General features: G+C 47.9%; 1 protein-coding gene across 4 annotated transcripts; it reads right to left on the reverse strand.

The window, feature by feature from the left end:
* Positions 1 to 1,557: 1,557 nt before the first annotated feature.
* Positions 1,558 to 27,813, reverse strand: ASB1 (ankyrin repeat and SOCS box containing 1). 4 transcript variants are annotated; one of them, XM_043525256.1, is made up of 5 exons: positions 27,765 to 27,813; positions 23,383 to 23,524; positions 19,492 to 19,794; positions 9,879 to 10,264; positions 1,558 to 8,635 (listed from the first exon to the last, which is right to left on the reverse strand). In XM_043525256.1, exons 1-5 carry the CDS (start codon positions 27,796 to 27,798, stop codon positions 8,502 to 8,504), a joined length of 999 nt encoding a protein of 332 aa, XP_043381191.1. In that variant the 5' UTR covers positions 27,799 to 27,813; the 3' UTR covers positions 1,558 to 8,501. The 4 variants fall into 4 exon arrangements, with proteins under 4 accessions (XP_043381191.1, XP_007060860.1, XP_043381192.1 ...); XM_007060798.4 differs by lacking the exon at positions 27,765 to 27,813 and adding an exon at positions 26,902 to 27,185; XM_043525257.1 differs by lacking the exon at positions 27,765 to 27,813 and adding an exon at positions 24,964 to 25,124 and having other exon boundaries at positions 23,383 to 23,529.

Below are 27,813 nucleotides of genomic sequence, written 5' to 3' on the forward strand. Positions count from 1 at the left end.
CTTTCACCGCTTAAAGGCCACAGCAGACTCATCAACTTCTATACATGGGCTAGCGACTAGGTGGGGACAAAGAGCCATGCGGTATTATCGATGGAAGATGGTTGCAACCTTAGCTCATCCTCTCCATAAATAAGCTCAGTTCAGAGATAACATCCCTCTCCCAGACCTGCCCCCCCTCCCGCTCCAATATCCTATCAATCCTGAAATCCCATACAATCCATAGATACAGAGAGGCCTCAGCAGAGCTGGCCTGCTGCTTCTGGCATCAAGAATTATATCTGCAGAATGGGGCACCTTTGAACTGAATGCCTACATGCAAGCTATGAGTCAAGCAGCTACCTGCAGCTAGAACTGCTAAGACCTCACCAAATGGGTGTACCATCAGTCTTGTTGGGGAGTGGAGCAGGGTTGTGTTAGGGGTTCAAAGAGAACAAGTTGGGTACCAGGAGTCTCTGCTGGGGATTAGGAGAAGGAACTAGGGTCGGAAGATAGGGACTGATCTACTGCAGTTATTTCAGAGGAGGGAGGAGACACAGCTGTAACCCTGGGACCTCTGGATCGAAAAGCATGAGAACCAGGCACTGTCGTGCAAAGACATAAGCAGACCCATAAACCTCTCTCTGTGATCTAGCCAGCAGGGGGAGACAGGGCGTGGGGTTCCTGAGAAGACTGGGAGACAAAACCTGACAAGGCTTGTGTATGTCTCTAGTGAAAAGCTGAGGGTTGGAGGCTTATTCAGCCCTCTGCACCTGCCTGTCACTAGCTTCCATCCCCCACCCTGTTTAGTCTGGCTTGAGCCTGCTGCATGTGAAACGACCCAGGGCTGTGGGTGGCCTGGGGCGGCGGTGCGCTCTCTCACTACTAGCTGCCGTAACCCAGGCTCAGAGAGCACAGGTCTCTTCCCCCCTCGGCTGGTTAGAACAGAAGTTTGTGAGGCAGCTGAACGGTTTTAGCTCAGGCCGTAGAGACTTGTGCTTTTTAGAACCAGAAGTCCAAGGTTCAATACCCAGTGCCAGCCCCTTCTCCAGGGTGCGGTGTCACCCTTTGGTTCATAAATGAGCACGCTGCGAGATGGCCTTTTCTCTTTTAAACATCTTTATTTGGTTACCATGTCCCCAGTTTCACCGCAGATGTCTCCTGTCCGCTCCCCGTTTCAACCTGACTCTCTTTAGAAGCTGTAGTTTGTCCTTGGAAAAAGCAGCAAAACGCTGAGCAACACCTGCAGGCATTTCCTGGAGCATCTGTGTGTTCTTATAGCAGTCACTGAAAAGAAGGGGTTAAAGAAGGTACTACAACCCCTTTCAGAGCTTCCTGCCACATGCCCATTTGAGTTGGAAGCAAATATTTCCATTCCAAAATATCCCTCCCTGCACAAGAGGGTTTCAGAACGGAATTGGAAATAGTTGACCCAACTTAGACCATGGTGAATTGACTTGAACCCAGCCTTGCTGTTGTCTTTGGAAGTGGTGGGGAGGCACACGTGGGAGCAACATCCCAGACAGCATTTATCGACAGCAGAATCCAGACAAGGCAGCGAAGTAAAGAAGAACGCAAAGATGAAATAATTCTCTTTCTTTAATGGCTGTGATTGTTCAAAATGTGTCTAGGTTCATTAGCCAATTTTCCAATCTCATTACCATATCACAAGCTGCATTCCTAGCAAGGCCACACACTAATTGATACATAATATGCATGCGTCTATATATGCAATATACACTGTCGGGCTGTTTGATTTCCCACCTAGAATGATTTCTGGCTGGGGCAGAAGATACATGTTTGTTATGAGTTATTCATGCTATTCAGCCATTACTGTAGGACTCTATGGAACAAATGCCTTTGCAAAAGAGGTATTTTTCTACTTATGAGAAAATAGTGAAATATGAGTTAAGGCGAAAATCTCTCTCTATATATAGTTATATAGAAATATATTGTACTACAGCTATACAATATACAGCTCACTCCCAATTAGCCAAATAGCACGGGCACACAGATTTTACTTGGGTAATTGGGAGCTCGGATAATCCAGAAGGCCGGAGCAATTCAGCAGGGGGTGGCCTTCTCAGTGGCCAACACTCATCCTCCTCCTCGCCGTCCTGGCCAGGAGGTTCTGTTCTATTATCCAAACCCATTCCTTACCTCCCAGCATGAGATACACACCCTCTGCAGCATGTATCTCATGCAGGGGAGAAAGGAAGGGATTTGGATAATGCAGAGGTTTGGACAATAAAGTTTTGAGTAAATGGGAGCATAGTTTATAAATGTTATTACTCAGATTTCATAGTGGAAAATTATCGTTCCTTTGGTTGAAAAAAAAAAGTCAGCAGCTAGATCTAATGCCTGAAGCCACAGGCTGAGAATATCATTGACCCCTGGAAGTCACTTTTTCAATTCACAACTCAACAGTTTCCTCTAAAAATTTCAGGATATATGTATGCTTAACTTTGCCCTTTTAAGCAAGGTTTGGCGCCCATGGTAGCAAACCTCCACAGGAAACCACTTTGGCACCTATCCTGCAAACACACTTGTGCTTAACATTCTGAACATGAGAAGTCCCATTGACTTCAGCTCTTATCTGGCTGTCTCTCCACGAGGAAAGATGAGAATGGTTGGCATTTTCAGAGAGGCAAGAGTCTCTGACTTCCAATGGGAATTGGGCACCTTCAGCTACCCAAGCCAGAAATGCCTCCTGCACATTATAGTTTTGATCCTCCAAACACCTGGTTAACTTTAAACATGTTTGGTTTCAATGGAACTACTCATGCATCAAATTAAGCATAGACCCAAGTGTTTGAGGCATCAGGGCCCTCAAGTTCAGACTTTCTTTAGAGAGAGAAATACAGGTAAGATTTGATCACATCTCACCCATAATCCAGGTTATCCTTTTTAGCAGTCAGAACAGGTAGGTGAAGATACCAGGGAGAGAAACCACTTACGATAGATATAAATAGAATTTTGTAAACAAGGTGGGGCCAATGTGTCTTGCACACCCTGACTATCCTATTGGCCCTTACACATAAATATTGTATGGGAGGAGGACACTGCTTGATGTATTGTTTTTATGGACAGGAGTAATGTTTCTGAGGAGAGGGTAGATGTGAGGGTTTATATGGTTAAAATTGTATCAGCTAGTAGTGCACCTTTAGTGGGTTGCTCACAGACATGTATGTGACTGTCTTAGCTGAGTACACACTGGTCAATGGCTCAACTACTGACCTGTTAGGAAGGAAATAATGAAATACAATAACATGGTGCTGTATGACTTAGAAGGGCTATAAGTCTTAGCACTAATTATGCTGTCAAGGCACACTGGGCTCAGATTTAATCACACTCCACAACAAGTAACTTCAATTGCTGAATTTGATCATACATCCAGCCATCAACCATCTTAGCTATCCAATCGTTTCAGTCATGGGCCAAATTCAACCCTAGCTCAGCTCTACAAAGTTACATCACAGTTGAATTTAGGGCTGTTTTGAGGTTTTGTTCTTTCTATATCATAATGATGTTCCATCTCAGACCCTTCTTCCAACATCTCCTTTGGGCCAGGTTTTTAAAGGTATCTAAGTGCCTAAAGATGCACATAGGATTCTACATAAGAACGGCCACACTGGGTCAGACCAAGGTCCGTCTAGCCCAGTAACTTGTCCTCCGACAGTGGTAGGGTGACCAGACAGCAAATGTAAAAAATCCAGATGTGGGTGGGGGGTAATAGGAGCCTATATAAGAAAAAAACCCAAAATCAGGACTGTCCCTATAAAATCGGGACATCTGGTCACCCTAGACAGTGGCCAATGCCAAGTGCCCCAGAGGGAATGAACAGAACATGTAATCATCAAGTGATCCATCCTCTGTCACCCATTCCCAGCATTCTAGTGGGATCTGCTAATCTGCTGGGGAGGCCTCCAAGGGGTGGAGCCTAAAGAACCTAAAGACTCTACAATACAGGTTGTCACTGCTCTAACTTTCCAAAAGTATGTGTCTGTCTATCCATCCACTTTCCCTCATTTCCTCCCTCCCTATCTATGGTTTTTAAAACACCCATCGCACTGGTGTCTGAGGACCTACTCATCACTAAAGCCACCCAAAATTCAGCAAAACCTAATCAGCAGAAATTTGTTTTTCCTTTTCATCTCACATACTCAGATATTTGTTTGCAATGAAACAGCGAGCAGAGGCAATGCAGGACCCATCTTTATATACTTGCCATCTACTGCCGCCTTAGGCCAGACTGCATGGCTGCTAATCTGAAATCAAAAGGCCAATGATAAGGACCACTGAGGACTCTCTGTCCATTGCTCCCCTTTCTTCTAATCTACCTTCTCACCAGAATGAACCATTAATGCAGAGCCGTTAATACAAAGTAAGAATATCCAGCATTGCTTACCAAATTTGAACACAAACATTCATAGGATGAAATTCATAAGGACAAATGCAAAGTACAGCATTTAGGAAGGAACAATCAGTGGCACACATACAAAATGGGAAACGACTGCTTAGGAAAGAGTGCTGCGGAAAGGGATCTGGTGGTCATAGTTAAGGCTGCAAGTCTTTCACAGAGGTCACGGAAAGTCACGTGACTTCTGCAGCTGCAGCGGCTGACCCCAGGGCTGGCTGAGCAGCTGGGGTGGCCCCGTGGCCAGCCACACTGGCTGCTGCTCCAGTGGCCCCAGGCTACTGGTCCTGGGCGCTGCCCCAGAGCAGCGATAGCACCCCACCCCAGGAGCATCAGTGACCGCTGGAGCACACACACCCCAGCAGCAGTGTCTTCTGGAGGACCCTACCCCACCCCTCCGCCCCCAGAACCTAAGATTTAGTCACCGGTATTTTTAGTAAAAGTCACAGGCAGGTCACTGGCCATGATTTTTTGTTTATTGCACGTGACCTGTCTGTGACTTTTACTAAAAATACCGGTGACTAAATCATAGCCTTAGTCATAGTGGATCACACCCTAAATATGAGTCAACAGTGTTAACACTGTTGCAAAAAAAGAAAACAACATTCTGGGACGTATTAGCAGGAGTGTTGTAAGCAAGACATGAGAAGTAATTCTTCTGCTCTACTCCATGCTGATAAGGCCTCAACTGTATCCAGTTCTGGGCACCACATTTCAGGAAAGATGCAAACAAATTCCAGAGAAACTCCAGAGAAGAGCAACAGAAATGATTAAAGGTCTAGAAAGCATGAGCTGTGAGGGAAGATTGAAAAAAATGGGTTTGGAGAAGAGAAGACTGAGAGGGGACATGAGAACAGTTTTCAAGTACATAAAAGGTTATTATGAGGAGGAGGGAGAAAAATTGTTGTTCTTAACTGCTGAGGATAGGACAGGAAGGAATGGGCTTAAATTGCAGCAAGGGCGGTTTAGGTTGGACATTAGGAAAAACTTCCTAACTGTCAGGGTGTTAAGCATGGGAATAAATTGTCTAGGGAGGTTGTGGAATCTCCACCATTGGAGATTTTTAAGAGCAGGTTGGACAAACACCTGTCAGGGATGGTCTAGATCAGTGGTTCTCAACCAGGTGTCCGGGGCTCCTTGGAGGGGCCGCCAAGCTGGGCTGGCATTAGATTTGCTGGGGCCCAGGGCAGAAAGCTGAAGTCCCACTGCATGGGGCTCAAGCCCAGGGCTGAAGCTAAAGCCTGAGTAACTTAGCTTTACCAGGCCCCCTGTGGTTTGGGACCCCGGGTAATTGCCCTGCTTGCTACCCCCTAACACTGGCCCTGGCTTTTATAGGCAGAAAACCAGTTGGTGTGGCAGAGATGGTCCGTGGAGTTTTAAAAGCATGTTGGGGGTCCTCAGAGCGAAAAATGTTGAGAACCCCTGGTCTAGATAACATTCAGTCCTGCCACGAGTGCAAGGGACTGGACGAGACGACCTCTCGAGGTCCCTTCCAGTCCTACGATTCTAGATCCTGGTTGATGAGAAGTGGCAGCGAGTAAGAGTTGAGCAACTGATCTGCATCAATTAACTGGACTAGCTATGGAGAAGGAACGTTATTTAAATTAGCACCAAGACCTCTGCCTCTCTCTGTCTTTCACACTCCTCAGCCAACTCTCCACAACTGCTGAACTGCAGCCACTCAAGACAAAGAATGGTCTCCTCAGCCGCTTCACACTGGGTAAAAGGGCTGGATCAGAGTAAAAGCATGGTAACCACCCAGGGGCGGCTTTCTCTAGCACAGGCACTGCAGAAGACAGCCTCAAGGCTGCATTTCAAGAACCCCTCAAAACACCTGGTGTAGTGGGTGTGCAGAGGGTGGGGCTGGGAGGTGTTGCGAGGGATGGCTCGAAACCCAGTTTCCAGACAATTCCCAGTATAATGCTGGAGCCCCGAGAGTTGCATCCGATGAAGTGAGCTGTAGCTCACGAAAGCTTATGCTCAAATAAATTGGTTAGTCTCTAAGGTGCCACAAGTCCTCCTTTTCTTTTTGCGAGAGATTGCTGTAATTTAGGCTCCTGGGACTGACTACATGACACAGGGGGCCTCCCGCAGCCCCTGCAACGGCCCAGGATTGGGAGGGCACAAAAGCGACTACAGCTTCCCCTCCCTTTGGGCTGCAGTTTGGTGCTGCACCCTCAGAGGTTCAGCACAGCATCTCACCCAAAGCATATACATAAATATAGTGTATAGAAATCAACAGCTAAACAAATGAGTAAAAGGGAGGGGGAACTTCTCCCCAGCTGTGGGGCCACCTCATGGCAAACCTTGACACTCCACTGCTAGGAGCACCGCAGAGCACATACTGCGGGGCTCAGTGGGACAGAGCCCTCCTATCTGTTTTTAAAACATCCCTACACAAAGCATAGGAGAGGAAAGCACTCTAGGTGCTCTCCTTGGGACTGGGAGTCTCTTGTACGGATTGTATTGCGCCTAGTAGAATGTGGCCCCAATTTGTGATTGGAGCCCATTAGTCATTACTGCCACATAATAAAAATTAATGGAGACACTAGAAACAAAGGGCGCCTTGGCAGAGCTGCCCAGCATTCTTCCATTGGGTGCAGTGTTAGTCAGTCTTTATTCAAGATAAAACCAAGCAGCTCAGTCACACGGACACCCCAAGAAATTGTTCTGTCCACAGCAGAAGTAGGAAACACCTGATGATTGGGGAACATTCTATCTGACAATGATGCCAACATAGGATGGGCAGGGAAGGGTGGTAGTAATGTCTATATGCGTGTGCCATGCTTTGCAAACTGCCGACGCCTCCCCATCGATAACTGCCTACCTGGCTGTTGGAACACTGATAACATTTTAGTGGGGGCGGCATGTTTCTAAGCAATGAAAGCAGACTAGTATTTGGTTTGGTGGAGTTTCTTGAATGGAGTAACCCCCCAGCAATTTACAAGCATGGAGTTAATTACCAGTAGCGTAGGGACACTACAGATACATTTACCAAGTCATTCACCGAACAATAGCTCCCGTTCGTCCTTGGGTGTTTCAACCAGCATCACTGTGCATGGAGCTGTTCATCAGAACATTGTCTTTTTGAGAAGTGCCATGGGAGTTTTCCGGGGGCTCACGGACATTAGAAACGTTAGCTTAATGCCTCATGAGAAGGCTGAGACGCACCACGTTCACGAAGGAGTGGGACAGAGCATCTGAGCACAATCTCAGACTGACGCCTCCACAACTTGTAGCTGAGTGGGCTGCCTGCTAAACCACGCTGCCATGGTGAGTGTTATGTGCCTTCTCCACAGTCCCATTGAGAAACCACATGCTTTTCTTCTCTCTTATGGGTTTTCCCCTTCATGCCATGGCAGTGATTGCTATAGCTGGTCCAATCCCAGGCATTCATGTAATTGGAGACCTATTTTTCTGGTAGCCCACCCAGACCTATATATTTTTGGTAGCAGGTATGTCAGGACACCATATCACATCTGAGAGTGTTTTGAGGACACCTGCAGTTGCTCAGACCGGTTGGCTATCTCCTAGCCTTTTAGTAGTCCCATCTTGGGATTTCTAAATAACAAAAACCAAGTGATCTGGCTTGGGACTCTGCTGCTACCTTGCAACAGCTAGGCACACACAAGCAATTTCATATTCTCCAGCGAACACACGGCACCAGACAAGAAACCCAATGCATTCACCCCAGAATGAGACACACAGCAAGTCAAAACACATCAACTTGCCATATGCACAATAGCAATTGTCAGCTCCTCAAGGGAGCAAGGTCGAAGTAAGGACAGCTGAAGCATGAGAAGATAATGGAACAGTACTGTTGTACACGCCCATTACTGATGAGCTCAGGGACTGCCTTTTGCATATAATAGGCAGATAAAAGCCCATCGCTTGAGTATGTACAGGTTCAGCATACAGTAGTGTTGCTAAAACCCAAGACAAGTTACAAGTAACAGCAACAGAGGTAGTGTCATAACAAATAACCTTATGCAAATAACACAGGATATATCGTTCAAAACAGCACTGTGGGGAGGGGGCGATTGGCACCTGTTTTCATCAGCTTACTCATTTCTTACAGCAAACTGTCCCCAAAGCAGCTGATTGCATTCTAGCTCTGTTTGTGAAGTAAAAATTGTTTGATAGGGTCTGGGACTGGAAGAGCATGTATCAGATGCAGATGGTATTTGCCAAGTATCCTCCGCACGGCCACACGGCACAAAGACAATAAGCTCCTGGGGCAGCCTGCAATCAAAATAACAAAGGGGAAGAGAGAAAGGAATAAAAGAGCAGATGTAAATTGTTACTGGGCCAGATCTCCCTCGGGTGTAAATTGCCATAGCGCTAACCACTTCAGTGGAGCTATGCTGATTTATACCCCTGGGGATTGGCTCCCTCCCCACGCCCTTGTTCTATACCATAATAGAAATTCATTGTTAATTCTTGCAAGGATCAGACAATGCACTTTGCAAAAGCTGAGCACCCGGGGCAGGCAGGAGTGTGTCTGACACTAAGGCCTCTGGATCAGATCTCCAGCGGCGATAAAGCGGCATGACTCCATTGAAGTCAGTGGAGCTATGCCAATTTACACCTGGTTCTCTGTTTATGAGGGGAAATCTCCAGCTCCCCTGAATGCTTAGCACCAGTCGAGTCATTCTGGTTTTAAGTTACACACATTTTCTTTTTGAATTAAGCATCCCCGGCACATAAAAACAATTAATACTGGGTAAAGCTAGGACCTCTTCTCACGACCTGTCTGCAATGATGCCCTGCAAACCCACTCCCCTTCCCTGGCCTCTCTATTTCAGGTGAGAGGCGCAGGGTGCACTGTCCTCTTTGCCAGCTAAGCAGGGGTTGGATGGACAGCACACCACTTCCTTAACCCTTTAGTTGCTACTTTTCAAGAGGACCATGTCTTCAGCTCTGACCCCATGGCCACATGTTTGCTCCTCCCACCCCTGCTCCCGCTTCTTGCCACTGCTGCTTTGCTTCCCAGCCAGCATGCTGCAGCTGGAGACCTAGGCCAGCTGGCCCGGATAATCAGGGCCAGACAGGTACTATAGGCTCAGGCCTAGGGCTCCGGCACCAGGACTTGGAAAATGGGATCAGAATCTCAGCTCTGATGTTTTCAAAGTTAAGTTTCTAGCCCTGTTGGACTCAAACAAGCTGGAAACATCACTTGAGTGTAACTGAGGCCTGCCTGAGTTTGCAGGCAGCCTGAATCAAGAGCCCCAAGAGGCGCAGACTGCCCTATTGATCTTACCTCTGAAACCTGCTGCCAGCCCAAGGAGGGCTGGCACCATGCTCCAGGGGCAGAACCAAGACACAGGGGTGGGGTAAGGCGGGACCCATGTAGGGTGTGTCTAGGGCTCTGAACTGCCTTCAGTCAGCCCGAGCTACGAGCACCACAGCCATAGGGAAACCGTTTGCTGTGCTTCTCTCTTGGCAGCACGAGCAAGTCAGTGCCGAGGACTCGCCAGCCACTTACTCCTGGCTTCTTTGAACACCTGCAAGGCTTCTGGGTTGACTTTGACCCTTCCAGTCGAATCGGCAGCCAGGGCTTCTGCCTTCACCAGGTTCAAGTTGGCTCCAAAGTCAATCAAAAGGTTGACAAAGGCTGGCTCGCAACCGTGTCTCAAGACAGCATCCATCACGCAGACCGGGGAGCCCCTGGAGAAGCCCTGGATGTTGACAGGGCCGCAGCAGTTAAAATCGGGGTTGGCTCCAGCCTGGAGCAGCAGCTTGAAGCACTGGAGGTTGTGATAGGCAGCGCTGATGTACAGAGGGCAGACCACCAAGGAAGTGAGCGGGCGAGAGGAGGGGCTGGGGAGCCGTGAGGGCAAGTGGTGGTTGACGTCCACGTCAGCGCCATACCTGAGCATGAAAAAACAAAAGCCATCTTGGTACTGAGGCAGGAGGGTGTGGGTGCACAGGGCCTCCAGAGGGAAAATGCTTGAAAGCAATAACACGACTACAACTCAGGTCCATGGAGAAGCTGGAAATCACTGAGAAGGCAGGAGAGCCCCACCACCACTAACCATCCAGGGCATACATCTAGGATACTTTGCTGGCTGCCAGCCTCACAGTATCTGTGCATTTAGCCTCACACTCCGTATGGGGGCGGTGGACAGTGTGATTATCTCCACTGTACAGGTGGGAACTGAGAGACTCCTTGCGAGAGTGGGTGGCCTAGCAATGGCTCTGCCAGCTTTACCCCCTTCCCACGCCCAAGGGTTTTCTTGACAGCCACGCAGCACAAAGCAGCAGCAGCAGATGCCGGAATATGGCCTGTGAAGGATTCATGAATTGCAGGGACAAAGCAGAGGGCGTGTGTTAAACACTGACTTAAATGACAGGCTCACATTCCACAGGGGTAAATTTAGGCTCCTGAAAGTTGGGGAATTCTGGATCGCCTGCCAAAGTACCCTACTCCTGGCCCCTTCCCTGCCCGACACAGAGAAGCCGACTGCATTGGGGAGGTGAGCACAGTGTATGTTGCGCTGGCCACTCTACAACTAGCCCAGTGGTGGCTATGGCTGCTCTGGTGGCTGTTGGTCCCCAGGGACAGGAAAGCAGAGATGTGACTTAGAGACACTTGCCTCTCCCCATCATAAGGGCTGTGCTGAGCATTGTCCTTATGCAGCTAAATATTCTGCCCTGAGTGACCAGTGTGTAAAATCCACCATTAATGGTTTGGCTAGGGGATATGTAAATAGAATCATAGAATATCAGGGTTGGAAGGGACCTCAGGAGGTCATCTAGTCCAACCCCCTGCTCAAAGCAGGACCAATCCCCAATTAAATCATCCCAGCCAGGGCTTTGTCAAGCCTGACCTTAAAAGCTTCTAAGGAAGAAGATTCCACCACCCTCTCTAGGTAATGCATTCCAGTGTTTCACCACCCTCATAGTGCAAAAGTTTTTCCTAATATCCAACCTAAATCTCCCCCACTGCAACTTGAGACCTTTACTTCTTGTTCTGTCATCTGCTACCACTGAGAACAGTCTAGAGCCATCCTCTTTGGAACCCCCTTTCAGGTAGTTGAAAGCAGCTATCAAATCCCCCCTCATTCTTCTCTTCCGTAGACTAAACATCCCCAGTACCCTCAGCCTCTCCTCATAAGTCATGTGTTCTAGTCCTCTAATCATTTTTGTTGCCCTCCGCTGGACTCTTTCCAATTTTTCCACATCCTTCTTGTAGTGTGGGGCCCAAAACTGGACACAGTACTCCAGATGAGGCCTCACCAGTGTCGAATAGAGGGGAATGATCACATCCCTCGATCTGCTGGCAATGCCCCTACTTATATATCCCAAAATGCCATTGGCCTTCTTGGCAACAAGGGCACACTGTTGACTCATATCCAGCTTCTCGTCCATTGTAACCCCTAGGTCCTTTTCTGCAGAACTGCTGCCGAGCCATTCGGTCCCTAGTCTGTAGCGGTGCGTTGGATCTTCCGTCCTAAGTGCAGGACTCTACACTTGTCCTTGTTGAACCTCATCAGATTTCTTTTAGCCCAATCCTCCAATTTGTCTAGGTCCCTCTGTATCCTATCCCTACCCTCCAGCATATCTACCTCTCCTCCCAGTTTAGTAATAACTCAGCTCCTCACTGAATGGGTACCAGATAGGCCCTAAAACAACTTCCCCCCCCCGGGAGGAGATGAGTAATTAATGTGTTAGCGCAAGTTCCCCTTACCTGTTGCAATCAAGGAAACTGAAACACAAATCTCTGCTAAACGGAGGAGTGTAACAAATTTCAAGAGTCTCACTTCAATGGGAACTCAAATAGTGGAAATCCAATCATAATGTCAAAGGCTGGAGTTTCCCCCTGTACTCAGCAGTTTATGCTAAATAGATGTACCAAATTCCAGGCTTGTAGCAAATTTGGAACATATAAAATAATTATGTCAGTTAGTCAGCCATCCCCTGAAAACTGTATTGTATTATCCTAAAATTAAATATTATGAGTTATGTCATTATAGATCACTTTTAACATCTATTCAGGTTGTTGGGTTGTTTTATTATGGTTGACAGCTGCCATCTTGGCCAATGCACCAGAGATGAACCATGGATCTTCAGAGCTGCTATTGCGTGAGCTAAACCGCTAACGCTTTCTCGGGAGGGCTGTAACAGACTCAGATACTGTGGACCCGGAACAGAGTGGGAACTGTAGAAGCCATTCACCAAGGGCTTACAGTTAGAGCTATGCAAATAACTGATTTTTCAATTCACCAGCTACACATGCCAAAAAATTGTAAAAGATCATTTTGATGAAATGTTTTCAATTTTTCAGCAAACCAAATAATAATAATTTTACAATCTTTTGCGTCATTTCTGGGGTTTTTTTAACCTTTTCAAAAATAAAATAGATGTACAATTCAAAAAAAGAAGTCGTTTTGAATCAAAATGATATGTTTAGAAATGTCAGAACATTTCAATTGTTTCAGATTTATTTTTTCTCCTGGTTTTTCTGACTGAAAAATATGGTGAATTTGACACAAATTTGCAAAATGTCTCAAATCTGCATTTTTCAGCAAAAGAAGGTTTTGTCCAAAAACTTTCATCCACCTCTCGGTACAATGGAACAACACAATACAATTTAAGGGGCTGGTTCTCAGAAGCATTCTGCTTGGGTCTAGCTCTGCACTCATTGAGCTCAATGGATTTCAAAGAGAGCAGATAACCCAATGTCGAGAGCTTTTGAAAATCTCACCCTCGGTGTTTAGAATCGATGTTGTTATGCTATAGATGTTACTTTGATAGTACAAGGCATGAAACTATACATTTTACATGTGTAGCCTGTGCACCTGAGTGGCTCAAACACTGAGTGAACAGAAAATAGGAGGGTTTCTTCCCCTTTTTGCAAAAGCCTGCTGAAGAATAAGAATAGCACAAAGAACATTTGCTCCCTTTAAAAATATTTACTTTGAAACACCATAATACCGCATTTGGCTGAAAAATAATAATAGCAACGTGTGCTATATGCAGTGCTGTACCCATACAGTATAGAGCACATGCTTCCCAAATGCTGCACTCGCACCCATTTTACATACCGTCAATGTTAAAAAAAGCAGGGTGGGGGAAGAACAAGCCAACCTCTTTTAGCCATTTTTAATTGCTCCTTTGCAACAGCCAAGGATGGATCCTGGATAGAGGAGAAGTGTCGTGCTTCCCCTTCAGGGTAATACAATGCTCTTCCGCTCAGGAATAACTCTCCTGGGTTTGTAATCCGAGCATTCACAGAATGAGGCTTTTCTGCTCTCCTGTATATTGCAGGATTCCTCTTTCTGGTTAATAAAACATTCTGGGCCAAATTCTGTCTAGATCTTTATGAAGCTCTCACTGAAATCAGTGGGTTTCTGGCCCTGCTGCTGCAAACATTTATCCATGTGCTTTAACTCTGAAGATATGAATAGGCCCACTAAAGTCAAGCATGTGCAGAACTATTTGCAAGATCATGGGGCATTCAAGCACATCCAAGTGCTGAATTTGGCACTTTGTGCATATTTATCCGCGCTCCTCTCCATGGCACAGCACAGAGACTGAGACCTCAGAGGATGACGGAGAGGTGGCTGCAGGCATGAGTGGAGAGGACAGGACGTTACGTGGTAACTTCCCCCAAACGCACACTGCAAAGTGGTCTCTGTCTCCTCCTTAGTCACAACACAGTGAAGGCTAAAGCTAAGAGAAGGGAGAAAGTAGCCAGGAACAGCAGCTCTCTGAAGAACTGTTCCCTTCTGAAAGAGGTTTTCAATGTTCTGTGCTGAATTGAGGCCATACTGCATACAATGGTTTCATCCTAGAACGTTTACATTTAAATTGGGTTTCTAGGAAAATGGCAAAGGCTCGAAGCCAAGCAATGGGACTCCTCCCGTGAGTCAGGCCTGCAGGATTGGTTTCCTTTGCAACTAGCTGGTCAAAAATTCTCTCTTGAAACTGCTTCTCAGCAGAAAATTTGGTTTTCAATTAAATGAAATTTTTTGCAAAAAATCTCTGCATTCCACAGAAATGTTTGACTTTTTCATCAAAAACCCAAATGGCTAAAAACCAAAATCTTCTGGTCAAAACCGGAAATATTTCTATTTGGATTTGCTGCCACAGTGCCTCATTGCAGCTGTATTCTGGTTTTCTCATGCCCAGTTTTCTTCTGTGGGCCAGATTCCCTGCCAAACTACACCTCTACGATGCACCATGGCCAGTGACTCCCATAATGCACCACCCTTTAGGGAGGGCAAATTTTTTCATGAAAAAAGCCATTTTCTGACCAACTCTGCTAAGTTATACTTTTTAAAACAAAATCAGTCAAACTTTTTAAAAGTTTGTAAGTACTGATAAAATTCCCCATGACTTTGTCAGTTTAACACTGCCCTTAATGGAATAAGCAGAATATATATCTCCTAATATCCTGGCTCTGCCCTCTATTAGACTAGAAGTATGATGCAATATCCCATCACAGGATGATTATGTAACAGGCTGTTAGGAAAGTAATCTATACGCCAGCCATATAATTGTAAATATTTCCACCAGTCTTACTATAAAAAACGGATTACCATTCCATAACTACGTGTGTATTTACTATTAGTGGATAAAATTTACATATAATGTCCTATCAGCTCCTGCTTTTTGCCTGGTATTCTGGTTCAGCAATTGTAGCAGGTCACAGGACTTCAGGAATTGTAATTGTGCTACCATATGATTTAATAAACCAAATCCAGCAGAATCAATAGCAACTGTGGAGTTTGTATGTTAACAGGAAGAACCACATTGACTGATAATTAACTGGGAATAGGGTGTTTTGAAGAATATGAAAATGTATAATTACATCTTGGTAAAAAATGTCATTTTATTACATTTACCCTGTCAAGGAAAGAGTAACTTAGATCAATACTTTTAAGCTTCTACAGAGCTCTGTAAGTCAGGATTGTGTTTTAAAGTAAGCAATTCTGAATAGATCTATGAAATCCCTATTGAAAATTTTGGGCAAACTGACAATTTGGTATTAACTTAGCAGCCTTGGGAGAAACATTGCCTAATAAAAAGATATTGGACAAACTCCAGTTAATTTTTAATCCTGAAAGTTTTCCAGAATCATGCTTTTAAATTGCTGGCAAGGCATCTTTAGAGGCAGACATATAAATCAATACATCAACTCCATCTGCTGAAATACCATTTGCTATGTTTTGTACTGTGCTAGCAAATATACTGCGGGAGATTCTTAGGAATGTAGCTCGTGGGTTCATTCTGATGTGTACACATGCAAAAGAGGAGAAAATTCAAGTTTATAGGGCCCAGTGCAAAGCGCATTCAGAGGCTATCAACCCTCCTGCTTCAGGGTTTAAGCCAACCTCTAAGTGCTGGGGGTAGGAGGAAACTTCACAGGGGTTTTCTCCCAAAGCAGCCTACTCTAGGGTTTCTTGCACCTTGCTTGGAAGCAGCTGGGACTGGCCACTCCCGGAGCCAGGATACTGGACAAGATAGTCCATAGCTGCTTTGTAACTTTTTGTACCAACACTTTGTATTAGAGGTGATCCCATGTCCCTGTGACTTCAGTGGGCCCATAATGAGCTAGGACCATGATTTTCAAAAAGCTGGGCTCCCAAATCCACCTTTGCTGCAGAGTTAACTTGGGCTTTTACTCTGGGGTTGCCCCAATCCCTCTTTCCTAACACATACAGACCTCTCCCAGCTAACACTGGTCGTGCTTTCAGCCCAGACTAGCTGTCTTGTCCTGGGGCTATAGGCTAAAGCCAGCCTAAGTGAGGCTTTCCCTTGGGTTTGTATCTCACCCACTTTGCACTGAGGATGCAGGCTACGTCACGTGACTGCTGATAGTCCTTCAATGACTTCCCACAATTCCCTTCGCATACCTAGAAGTTAGAAAAAAGTTCTCTCACTGGGAAAGAAATCAAAGTGGCTCAGGTGACAGCAGCACAAAGAACCAGGTCCACGTCCCAGAAATCCTAGTTACGCTCATGGGGAGAGCAGCACTAGTGAAGACCCAGTAAGTCGGGTGTGGCTGCTCACATCCAGGCGAGACCAACCCTGGTGCTGCTCACCCCACTTAACTCTGCGGCGACGACAGATCCCAAATCATTTCAATAAGCAGGCTGATTTTCATAGGTGATGAGCACCTACAACCCCACTAAAGTCTGTGGGAGCTCCTAGGGGCTCCTTTGAGAATACGACCACTTATCCAGGTATCTAAATACAGGTTTAGGAGCCTAAATGCGAGTACCTGGTTGTGGCCAGTTTGGGCCTCGGGCATTGTGCACAATTTCTAGGAACATAAAATAAGCATTGTATAGAGAAATCAAAGGTCATCATCCATCATTCTTATCATTAAATGTCGTATCTTATTGAAGTGCTTTGCACACGGACCAGAAGTCTTTGCCCAGGATTTATTTTGGTTTTATTGACCTTACAAAAGAAACTTCAAGCTCCCCACAAAAATAGGCACCTAACTTCTCAGCTGATCTGCTGCTTTCTAACTTTCTGTACCAACACTTTGCATTAGAGCTGATCACAAACTAGAAGTCAAAACAGCTTTCTGTTGGAAAATGCTTGGGGTTCTCAGCGGCACACCTGCTCTGAGCGTTCGGTTCAAATTGCCTGTTGAAATCCCGTCTCAGACATAGGCCGGACTTCAACTAGGGGTCTCCTGAGTCCCAGGTGTGTGACCGAACCACTGAGCATTGGTGGAGCTGGAGGCCCGGGGCAAGCCTAAGAAGGAAGGGCCAGCACTTTGAAGGTGGGGAGATGAGGTTTCACTCTAACGTGATGACAGATGGGGATGTGGCGGAGGGATCCGAAGAGGGGAGCGACTGAGTGAGAGCAGTTGCACCAGAGGGGAGATGTTGGAAGCTGGACTGGAAGGACCCACCATGGAGCAGATGAGGGGAGTGCACGCAACCTGTGCACTCCGTGAGTTTGAAGATAAACGGGGGGAGGGAGACAGAAGGCAGGACTAAAAGAGAGTTTGTGAGGATAGAGGAGAGCAGGATACTTTTCTATTGTGAGGGGAAGGAGCCAGGGGAAAAGAAGGAGGCCAAGGGAGGTTAGGAGACATACAGGACACTCTCTTTCCTCCCTGGCTCTGGATGCCGTATCAAATCCATGGCACAAACTCAAAAGGTAATAACAAAATGTTTTTTAAGTACATCAGAAGCAGGAAGCCTGCTAAACAACCAGTGGGGCCCCTGGATGATCGAGATAGAAAAGGAGCACTTAAAGACAATAAAGTAATCACAGAGAAACTAAATGAATTCTTTGCTTTAGTCTTCATGGCTGAGGATGTTAGGGAGATTCCCAAACCTGAGCCGTCTTTTGTAGGTGACAATCTGAGGAATTGTCACAGACTGAAGTGTCACTAGAGGAGGTTTTGGAATTAACTGAGAAAATTAACAGTAACAAGTCACTGGGACCAGATGGCATTCACCCAAGAGTTCTGAAAGAACTCAAATGTGAAATTGCCGAACAATTAACTATGGTTTGTAACCTGTCCTTTAAATCGCCTACTGTACCCAATGACTGGAAGATAGCTAATGTAATGCCAATATTTAAGAAGGGCTCTAGAGGTGATCCTGGCAATTACAGACCAGTAAGTATCAGTATCAGGCAAATTAGTTGAAACAATAGTAAAGAATAAAATTGTCAGACACACAGAAGAACATAAATTGTTGCGCAAAAGTCAACATTGTTTCTGTAAAGGGAGATCGTGTCTTACTGATCTATTAGAGTTCTTTGACAAACATGTGGACAAGGGGGATCCAGTGGACATAGTGTACTTAGATTTCCAGAAAGCCTTTGACAAGGTCCCTCACCAAAGGCTCTTATGTAAATTAAGTTGTCATGGGATAAGAGGGAAGATACTTTCATGGATTGAGAACTGGTTAAAAGACAGGGAACAAAGGGTAGGAATAATTGGTAAATTTTCAGAATGGAGAGGGGTAACTAGTGGTGTTCCCCAAGGGTCGGTCCTTGGACCAATCCTATTCAACTTATTCATAAATGACCTGGAGAAAGGGGTAAACAGTGAGGTGGCAAAGTTTGCAGATGATACTAAACTGCTCAAGATAGTTAAGACCAAAGGAGACTGTGAAGAACTTCAAAAAGAGCTCACAAAACTAAGTGATTGGGCAACAAAATGGCAAATGAAATTTAATGTTGATTAAAGTAACGCACATTGGAAAAAATAACCCCAACTGTACATACAATATGATGGGGCCTAATTTATCTCCAACTAATCAGGAGAAAGATGTTGGAGTCATCGTGAACAGTTCTCTGAAAACGTCCATGCAGTGCACAGCGGCAGTCAGAAAAGCAAACGGGATATTAGGAATCATTAAAAAAGGGATAGAGAATAAGATGGAGAATATTTTATTGCCCTTATATAAATCCATGGTACCCCCACATCCTGAATACTACGTACAGATGTGGTCCCCACATCTTAAAAAAGATATGTTAGCATTGGAAAAGGTTCAGAAAAGGGCAACTAAAATGATTAGGGGTTTGGAACGGGTCCCATATGAGGAGAGATTAAAGAGGCTAGGACTTTTCAGCTTGGAAAAGAGGAGACTAAGGGGGGAGATGATAGAGGAATATATAATAATGAGTGGTGTGGAGAAAGTGAATAAGGAAAAGTTATTCACTTGTTCCCATAATATAAGAACTAGGGGCCGCCAAATGAAATTAATGGGTAGCAGGTTTAAAACAAATAAAAGGAAGTTCTTTTTTACTCAGCGCACAGTCAACCTGTGGAACTCCTTGCCTGAGTTGGTTGTGAAGGCTAGGACTATAACAGGGTTTAAAAGAGAACTGGATAAATTCATGGAGGTTAAGTCCATGAATGGCTATTAGCCAGGATGGGTAAGGAATGGTGTTCCTAGCCTCTGTTTGTCACAGGGTGGAGATGGATGGCACGAGAGAGATCACTTGATCATTATCTGTTAGGTTCTCTCCCTCTGGGGCACCTGGCATTGGCCACTGTCGGTAGACAGGATAGTGGGCTGGATGGACCTTTGGTCTGACCCACTATGGCCGTTCTTATGTTCTTACCCCACAGACTGACCCTGAGCTGGGAAGGTAAGGGGACCGACTGTACTTGCCTTATCAGCTCTCTCAGGATGTCGGCCCTGCCCACGCGGGAGGTGTGGTACACAGGGGTGCTGCGATGGTGATGGCTCCCGTTGGGGTCTGCACCAGCTTCCAGCAGGATTTGGGCACATTCCAGGTGCCCGTTCACCACGGCAACGTAGAGGGCTGTCTGCCCCTTCACATCCACCAGGTCAATCTCCGCCCCTTTCTGGAGGAGGAAATCCACACAGTTGCCATGGCCGGCGGTGGCAGCGATGCGCAGTGGGGTGCAGGGCAGCCAGCCGCAGCACCACACGGACTTCTCGTTGATTCGGCTGAGCGGGGGGGCAACAGAGCAGAGTTATCTGTCAACGCGCACGGCTTCTTCCGGGATACAGCCCTGCCTCCCCCCGGACACACAGTGGGTAAGCCAGAGGTATGGTGTATGCCCTGGTCTCTTGAAGCCTCATCTAGTACCTTTATTACGGTAGCACCTAGAAGTGCCCACCAATACCAGGGCCCTATTGCACTGCATGTTGTAGGTACACATAACAAGGGGCAGCCACTGCCCCAGGGAACTTACAACCCAAGTAGACAAAGGAAGGATTATTAGCCTCATTGTACTGATGGGGAGGTGAAGCACAGAGCGGCGAAGTGGGCAGACAGTGCAGAGCTGGGAGCTGAAGACAGATCACTGGCGTCCCAATTTAGCACTTTACCCACAAGAGCACCCTCCCGCTTGAAGAAAGAGCAAAGATAGAATATCCATTCTTCCTTCCGAAGTGCAGGACTCTGCACTTGTCCTTGTTGAACCTCATCAGATTTCTTTTGGCCCAATCCTCCAATTTGTCTAGGTCACGCTGGACCCTATCCCTACCCTCCAGCGGATCTACCTCTCCCCGCAGCTTCGTGTCATCTGCGAACTTGCTGAGGGTGCAATTCATCCCATCATCCAGATCATTAATAAAGATGTTGAACAAAACCGGCCCCAGGGTGATCTGTTTCGACAAAGAAGATGTTGCATGTCTGCTTGTGGTGCAATAGTCTATGTTCCAGGGTGAAACCGAAATATGATTTCACTAGCAAAGCTGTCATTTACAAACCAGCTTTGCTAGCACCATCACAGCCGAAGTAGGTCTCTTCCCCCACTGCCAGGCAAGAGGTGAAAGTGTGCCGAGCACACACTGGGCTGTGAGCTGCAACAAGGACCCTGTGACTGTGCCAGAAGAGCAAAGGAGGGAGCAGGGGTGAGGAGGAAGGCAGGGAAGAGTTAGTGACTGAGGCCAGATCTCCCCGAGAAACACTTGCTTGTATGGCCGTGTCATGGATGCAAAGATTCCAAGGCCAGAAGGGACGACTGTGATCATTTTGTCTGGTCTCCTTCATAACCCAGGCCAGAGGACTTGCCTGGATGAACCAGGGCCGAGCTTTTAGAACAACCTCCAGTCTTGATTTTAAAATCACCAGTGATGGAGCATCCCCCACGCCCGTTGGTAAGTTGTTCCAATGGTTCATTACCCTGCCTGTTAAAACTATGCACCTTATTTCTAGTCTGAATTTGTCTTAGCTTCTTCACCTTCCAGCCGTTGGACCAGACTATACTTTTGCCTGCGAAACTGAAGAGCCCATTATCAAATATTTGTTCCCCTCATGGGTCCTTAGAGAATATGATCAAGTCACCCCTTAATGAAGCTAAATAGATTGAGCTCCTTGAGTCTATTGCTCTAAAGCATGTTTTCCAACTTTAATCCTTCTCATGTCAGTTAGGGGCTGATTTTTTGCAACAATTCTTCTTTACAGGCAAAAGCCCTACTGTAGACACAGTTGTCCTGGCATAAAAGTGTCGATTTCACTCACTGAAGTGGTATAAGCGATCCCAGAAAAGGGACGCTGTATAAACCATATAGCTATCCCGGCAAAACTTTTCTGGCCTAGGCTAGGTCTCAGAGCGCAAGAGAGCACAGACACAGCAATGTCCTCAGTTGGCAGGCAGCACAGCCCAGTGGCTAGGCCATTCACTTGGATGTTAGGCGACCTGGGTGTTCTCGGCTCTGCCTCTCACCCACTGCTTGAGTGAGTCACTTCACAGCTCCAGGCGTCAGTGCTCACATCTGTGCAATGGGGTAATAGTACTTCATCCCCCCACCCACACACACACACACTCACACTTGTTTTTTCCCATCCTTAATCCAGGTTGTCTCTTTATATTGTAAATTCTTCAGGGGCAGGGAGTGTCTCTTGATAGGGGTTTGCATGGTGCCTGGCACAACAGGGCCTCTAAGCACGGCTGGAATATAGATAATAATCAAGTGAGGCTGATGGGCACAAGTAGGTGACAGGTGGAAACTTTATAAAACTTGGTGGGCCGAGTGACAAAAGGAATGCCCCGGAAATTTGCTAGGGACAAAGCAGTTCATTCTTAGAAGGGCTGGCTCATTCTGACTCTTGCTGAAAAGGCAATTTCAGGCGAGAGTTGTCATTATGCAGTTTACTCAGCAATGCAGGAAAATTAATTAAATATCCCAATGGCCACAGACATAGGCTGGGCCAAATTTTTAACATAGGGCGTTTCAGTTTTATATGTGATTGTAATCCCCTCTGCATGGTTTTGCCATTACACATAGACTTCTATTTCCCCATTATTTTATTTCCAGGCTGAGCTGAAGCATATTCACAAGCGGAGGCTGGATATTTATAACTGTACGTTACTCAGTTGAAATTTGCTTGGCGTGGGATTAGCCTGGGTAAATTCAGGTGTCACCCGAGCAGCCTCTGACCCGCAATACAAAGAGCCCGCTGGGTCCTGCCAAGCTGCTCTGTTAAAGCTGAGGAAGTGCTGAGCTCACTGTGCCCCGAGGGAACGGCTGATTACTGGGAAACACAGGAAGAAGCAGTCATCTTCCCTTCCCCCTGCGTTCCCAGGAGGGTCTGACGGTGACCTCTGAATCTGTACGTTCAAAGATACCCTTTGTGCGTGAAAGGCATGAGGAACTCCGTGGTGCCGAGTGCTGGGATCAGGGTATCTGCTGAAACAGGGAAGCGGGCCAAGTGAGCTGATCGATCTGTGAACTGCCAGGTGTAGGAAATGTGCCAGAGCCACATCTCTGAAGACACTAGTGCCTGCTAGCATTGGGGAGCAGATTTCCTATCACCCCTCCTTAGGAGAAGGCCTGACACTGGAGGGGGAGATCCGACCCCAGGCTTCACTCCCCCACTTTCTACACAAGAAGATCTGTCAATGCACAAGTTCTTCACCATTTCAGAACCAGCTTGCTGAAGATGGACAAGGCAGGGGAGGGTGGCAGGGGCGGTGTTAGATTTTTCTAAACCTGTTTACCCCAGCCCCTGGAGCCCACTCATGGCCATGGCCATCTCGTGACCTGCTGTACACGGAACAGGCAAGTGATGTCTATGCAGCATCCCCACCAAGGAAAACACTCCCACAGGTGGCAAACGGGACAGCAGCCTCCGCTGAGAAGCCAAGGGAATACCACCGCTCTCTCATCCCTCCCAACAACCCCTTCGGCTCAGACTGGAGGGACAGACTTTGGCCCAGCTGCGAGGGCACGACAGGCCACATTGCATATGCTCTATTAAAAAACCAAGGCCTGCATACAGTGTGAGAACCTAAAACCACTCTGACATATGCCAGGTGAAATTGGGTAGGTTAAGAGCTGCAGCGTCAGCTGGCAGTATGATGGGCCAGATGCCCAGTTGGCGTAAGTCGGCATGCCTCCACTGAAGGCCATGTGTGTGTGCTGATTTACACCTCTAGAGATCCAGTACCATTTCTGTCTATCCCAGACCCTGCCAAAACGAAGCTTGTGTCAGACTCCCCATCCGAGCATCACTGAGTAGCGGGTGTTCCCAATACCCAGCCGCGAGGGGCATGCTGGGAGAGCAGCAGGGGAAGCGAGGGTCACCTTTGGAAGCTCTCCTCCTGCAGCAAGCTCCGGAGCGTCTCCAGGTCCCCGACATAGGCAGCGTTGTGCAGCCTCATGTCTTCACAGTGCTCAAGGGGGTGGTCACAGAACTGCTCCCGCAGCCACTCCTTCAGATTGCGACCTGCGCTGGAGAGAGGGTTGCTGTGTTAATCCTGGAGATGCCTGGATTCAACACCTACCCCATGGGCACTACCTTGACCAATGCACCGGGGAACTCAAAGCAGAATTTGCTACAGCTTGAGCTGTCTGGAGCAAGGGTGCTAACTTGGGGTTATAAAATCTCCCATTCTCTGTGGTGCGGCCTACGGGGGGCTTTGTAATATTCTCCCCGGTGGGTTATATCCCCTGGCAGTGTGAGGATCTGAGGTGACATACGGCAGCTGCCTCTACACACAGCAGACACTGAATGCTAGAGGCTTCACTAGCCAGAGCCAGCCACGCTCTAGGGGCATGAGGGGGGCTGTCTTCCAGGGAGAGACAATGCAACAGGGAGCACCCGGGGGAAGGCAGGGTGGGCAGCCTGTCTCCACAGAGCTGCCGCACGTTGACAGGACCACTGGCACAGCAGGAATGAGGGAGGGGACCAGTGTGTATGGCAGGGATATTCTGGGTGCGTCCAGTACCCAGCGCAATGGGGCACGCCCGTGGCTGGGGCCTTCAGGCCCTGCTGTGCTAGGCATAAGCGTCTCTCTGCACTGGCCCCCAGCTCTGGGACTTGCTGTGTATTGTTTTCGCCTTCCCATTTCCCTGGTGGTGTCATCTGTCCACTCCTCCTCCTTTCCCTGTCACCCTCCTCCCACTCCCGTTTCTCTTCCCCTCCCTCCCCTGGGACTGCCCACCCAGCCCTTTTCCTGCCACGAGGGGGGGAAAGCCAAGCGCCTGAAGAGAGCCAGCTCTTTGCTGCCGAGTTAGGGAGGCCAGGTGAGCGGAGAGGTGGTGCCATAGGCAGCCGGGCGAGCCAGGGTGGCGGCTGTCTGTGCTGCTGTGTTGCAGCGCTGGGAGACTTGAGAATCCTGGGAAAGTCCCTGGCTTTGGAAAGCCAAATGGAAGCTCAAATCAGGGCCTGGAAAACCAAAAGAGTCCTGCTTTTTGTGGGCTTCTGGTCACTCTACCCCAGAGGCCAAACCGTGCCCCTTCCCCTCCCCGCCATCACACCTTCCTGATTTCCCCTTGACCTTTCACCCGGCCATCCAAGCCTCCCAGCTGCCCCTCCCATGGCGATTCCTGCTTTCTTCAGCACGCTTGTGCCAAACGCTCAACCCACCGCCCCTGTTCCAGAAACAAGCGGTGCTTGGATACCCTTCCACGTCCGAAGCCCTCCCAAACAAGGCTCACAGTTAGCAGGTGTGAACAGCAACAATCACTGACAACACATGATGCAACCAGCCAGGCTGGTCACTAAGAATGGGTCCAAAGGTTTGGAATAAACAAGAATTGGCCTAACCCTCTGCCCACAGCTAAAACAAGCCCAAGCCAAAAATATTCCAATAACTGGTTGGCGTTTTGTCCTCACAAACGCTGCCCGTCCTAGCTCCAGCCAGGATCGGAAGTGTAAAGTACCCAAAGATGGTGCAAGATGCTGTCCTCCCCAGATTTGTAGAGCAATTTAGCAGACTCGGGAGGGTCACATCATTTGAAGTGGTTTAGCTGAAGCACTTCAAAGCACTGGGGAGTTCTCTGAAACATCTGTGGTTCGCTTGTCAGTAAATATTACCTCCAGAAAAACTAAAAGGGAAAAAGGGAAGAAGGAGGATCCTGGGAACTACAGGCCAGTCAGCCTCACCTCAGTCCCTGGAAAAATCATGGAGCAGGTCCTCAAAGAATCAATCCTGAAGCACTTAGAGGAGAGGAAAGTGATCAGGAACAGTCAGCATGGATTCACCAAGGAAAGGTCATGCCTGACTAATCTAATCGCCTTTTATGATGAGATTACTGGTTCTGTGGATGAAGGGAAAGCAGTGGATGTATTGTTTCTTGACTTTAGCAAAGCTTTTGACACAGTCTCCCACAGTATTCTTGCCAGCAGGTTAAAGAAGTATGGGCTGGATGAATGCACTATAAGGTGGGTAGAAAGCTGGCTAGATTGTCGGGCTCAACGGGTAGTGATCAATGGCTCCATGTCTAGTTGGCAGCCGGTGTCAAGTGGAGTGCCCCAGGGGTCGGTCCTGGGGCCGGTTTTGTTCAATATCTTCATAAATGATCTGGAGGATGGTGTGGATTGCACTCTCAGCAAATTTGCGGATGATACTAAACTGGGAGGAGTGGTAGATACGCTGGAAGGGAGGGATAGGATACAGAAGGACCTAGACAAATTGGAGGATTGGGCCAAAAGAAATCTGATGAGGTTCAATAAGGATAAGTGCAGGGTCCTGCACTTAGGACGGAAGAACCCAATGCACCGCTACAGACTAGGGACCGAATGGCTAGGCAGCAGTTCTGCGGAAAAGGACCTAGGGGTGACAGTGGACGAGAAGCTGGATATGAGTCAGCAGTGTGCCCTTGTTGCCAAGAAGGCCAATGGCATTTTGGGATGTATAAGTAGGGGCATAGCGAGCAGATCGAGGGACGTGATCGTTCCCCTCTATTCGACACTGGTGAGGCCTCATCTGGAGTACTGTGTCCAGTTTTGGGCCCCACACTACAAGAAGGATGTGGATAAATTGGAAAGAGTCCAGCGAAGGGCAACAAAAATGATTAGGGGTCTAGAGCACATGACTTATGAAGAGAGGCTGAGGGAGCTGGGATTGTTTAGTCTGCAGAAGAGAAGAATGAGGGGGGATTTGATAGCTGCTTTCAACTACCTGAAAGGGGGTTCCAAAGAGGATGGCTCTAGACTGTTCTCAATGGTAGCAGATGACAGAACGAGGCTGAGCCCCGGCACGTTTAGGCCTGGCAGCTCATAGCCCTGGCACCTCTGGGCTTGCTTCATCTGTTATGAATGTAAAAAAACTGCTCGAACCACGAATTGTAATTCATTACAAATTAAGCACTATTTCATATCCCTGCACACACAGAGATCACACCTGCACACACTGGACTAGAGGCATAAACCGCCTGCTTCTCGTCCAGCTATGTGGACTTGTACTTCCTTAAGAGAATGACAACTGCCTGGGAACAGAACAGAGAAACAAACCACGGGGTTTGCAAAGTCCCTTTTGTGGTGCTGCTCACACGTCCCTCTGGAAAACCCTACAGAAATCCGAGAGCCCCCTGAATGGCCTGCATTCCTGAACATCCAGTAGCTTACAGTGAGAGAATGCACTTCCCTGCCCCCAGCCTCCCACCCCCGCCACACCACCCTGCCCCCAGAAAAAGACCAGGGGGCACTCCAGAGTGTTCCCCCCCCCAGTTCATTGCCAGGGAAGCAGAGCCTTGTAAAGTACAGCCCCCCCTACCCCAGGCAGCGCCACAGGAAAGGAGGGACGGCTGCAGCTTGAGACTGCTCTGGTGGCTACAGTCCCTCTGCTGATGCTCCTGGCTGGGCTTTCCTTACGTTACCTGCATTTCCATCAGTGGCACCGAGGGTGGCACCGTGACTGTCACTGCTCTGGGCTTCCAGGCCAGCCCCAGTTTCTCTTTGCAGGGAACCAGGACTGTTGGGGTAGCTTCCTTCAGCCATCTGGCCCACTCTTCTACACCGCAGCCCCCCAGCCGCTCCCTGCCCCCCCCCAGGGGCTCCCCAGGGCACTCCCTACACTGAGCTGCCCCTGGCACAGGAACCACAAACAGGCTGAAGCTGGCATGTCATTTCCCTGGCCTGGCCTGGGAACACTGTGAGCGCTGCACACTGTCCCACCCTCCCCGGATCCGATTGGTGAGGGCCATGGCTCTCTGCTTCCTGCTTCTAGTTAAGGTGGTTTGGGCTGTCAACACTGAACCAGAGCAGGGAAGCAATTCCTCCTTTGCAAGGGAAACAGGCTGGCTTCTCTCCCCCAAAAGGGCAGACCTCCGGAAGCTGAAATAGCCTGCCATTCGCAGGAGCATGCCCTCATCCCAAACAGAGGAGTCTGCGGAGAGGAGGGCCGAAGAAAGAGTGAAAGGGGAAGTTTGTGATAATAGGATCCACAGTCTATAGCACTGTCCAAATGATCACAACAGCCGTGAGACAAGTTGGTCCCTGTGTCAGTCAGTCAGAACACAATAGCCCAATTGTTGGTTCGTTTTTCTGCAGCCCCAGCTTTCCGGCTAACCACATCTCGCTCCCTTCCATATAGGCCTGAGGCAGCCAGCATTGAAATCGCTCCGGCTGACTCTCTTTAGATCCCCTGTCCGCTTCCTGTGGAGGGAGCAGGGTGTAGTTTGGCTAGAAATCCAACCAACACGGAACATTGTGACTTAACGTTTGGCAAAGGCTTACTCACCCCGTTGGATGCTGACAGCAGCCAGCTGGGCCATCACGTCAAGGAGGAG

Source organism: Chelonia mydas, chromosome 11 (assembly GCF_015237465.2).
Source record: "Chelonia mydas isolate rCheMyd1 chromosome 11, rCheMyd1.pri.v2, whole genome shotgun sequence".
Classification (NCBI taxonomy): Eukaryota; Metazoa; Chordata; order Testudines; family Cheloniidae; genus Chelonia; species Chelonia mydas.

Excerpts from the sequence above, each read along its gene's own strand:
- ASB1 (XM_007060798.4), bottom strand. The coding sequence starts at position 27,022 with ATGGCTGAAGGAAGCTACCCCAACAGTCCTGGTTCCCTGCAAAGAGAA. Across the intron at positions 23,525-26,901 it reads TGCCACTGATGGAAATGCAG|GTCGCAATCTGAAGGAGTGG; the intron begins GTAACGTAAGGA and ends TCTCCAGCGCAG. Across the intron at positions 19,795-23,382 it reads CAGGAGGAGAGCTTCCAAAG|CCGAATCAACGAGAAGTCCG; the intron begins GTGACCCTCGCT and ends CCCCCCGCTCAG.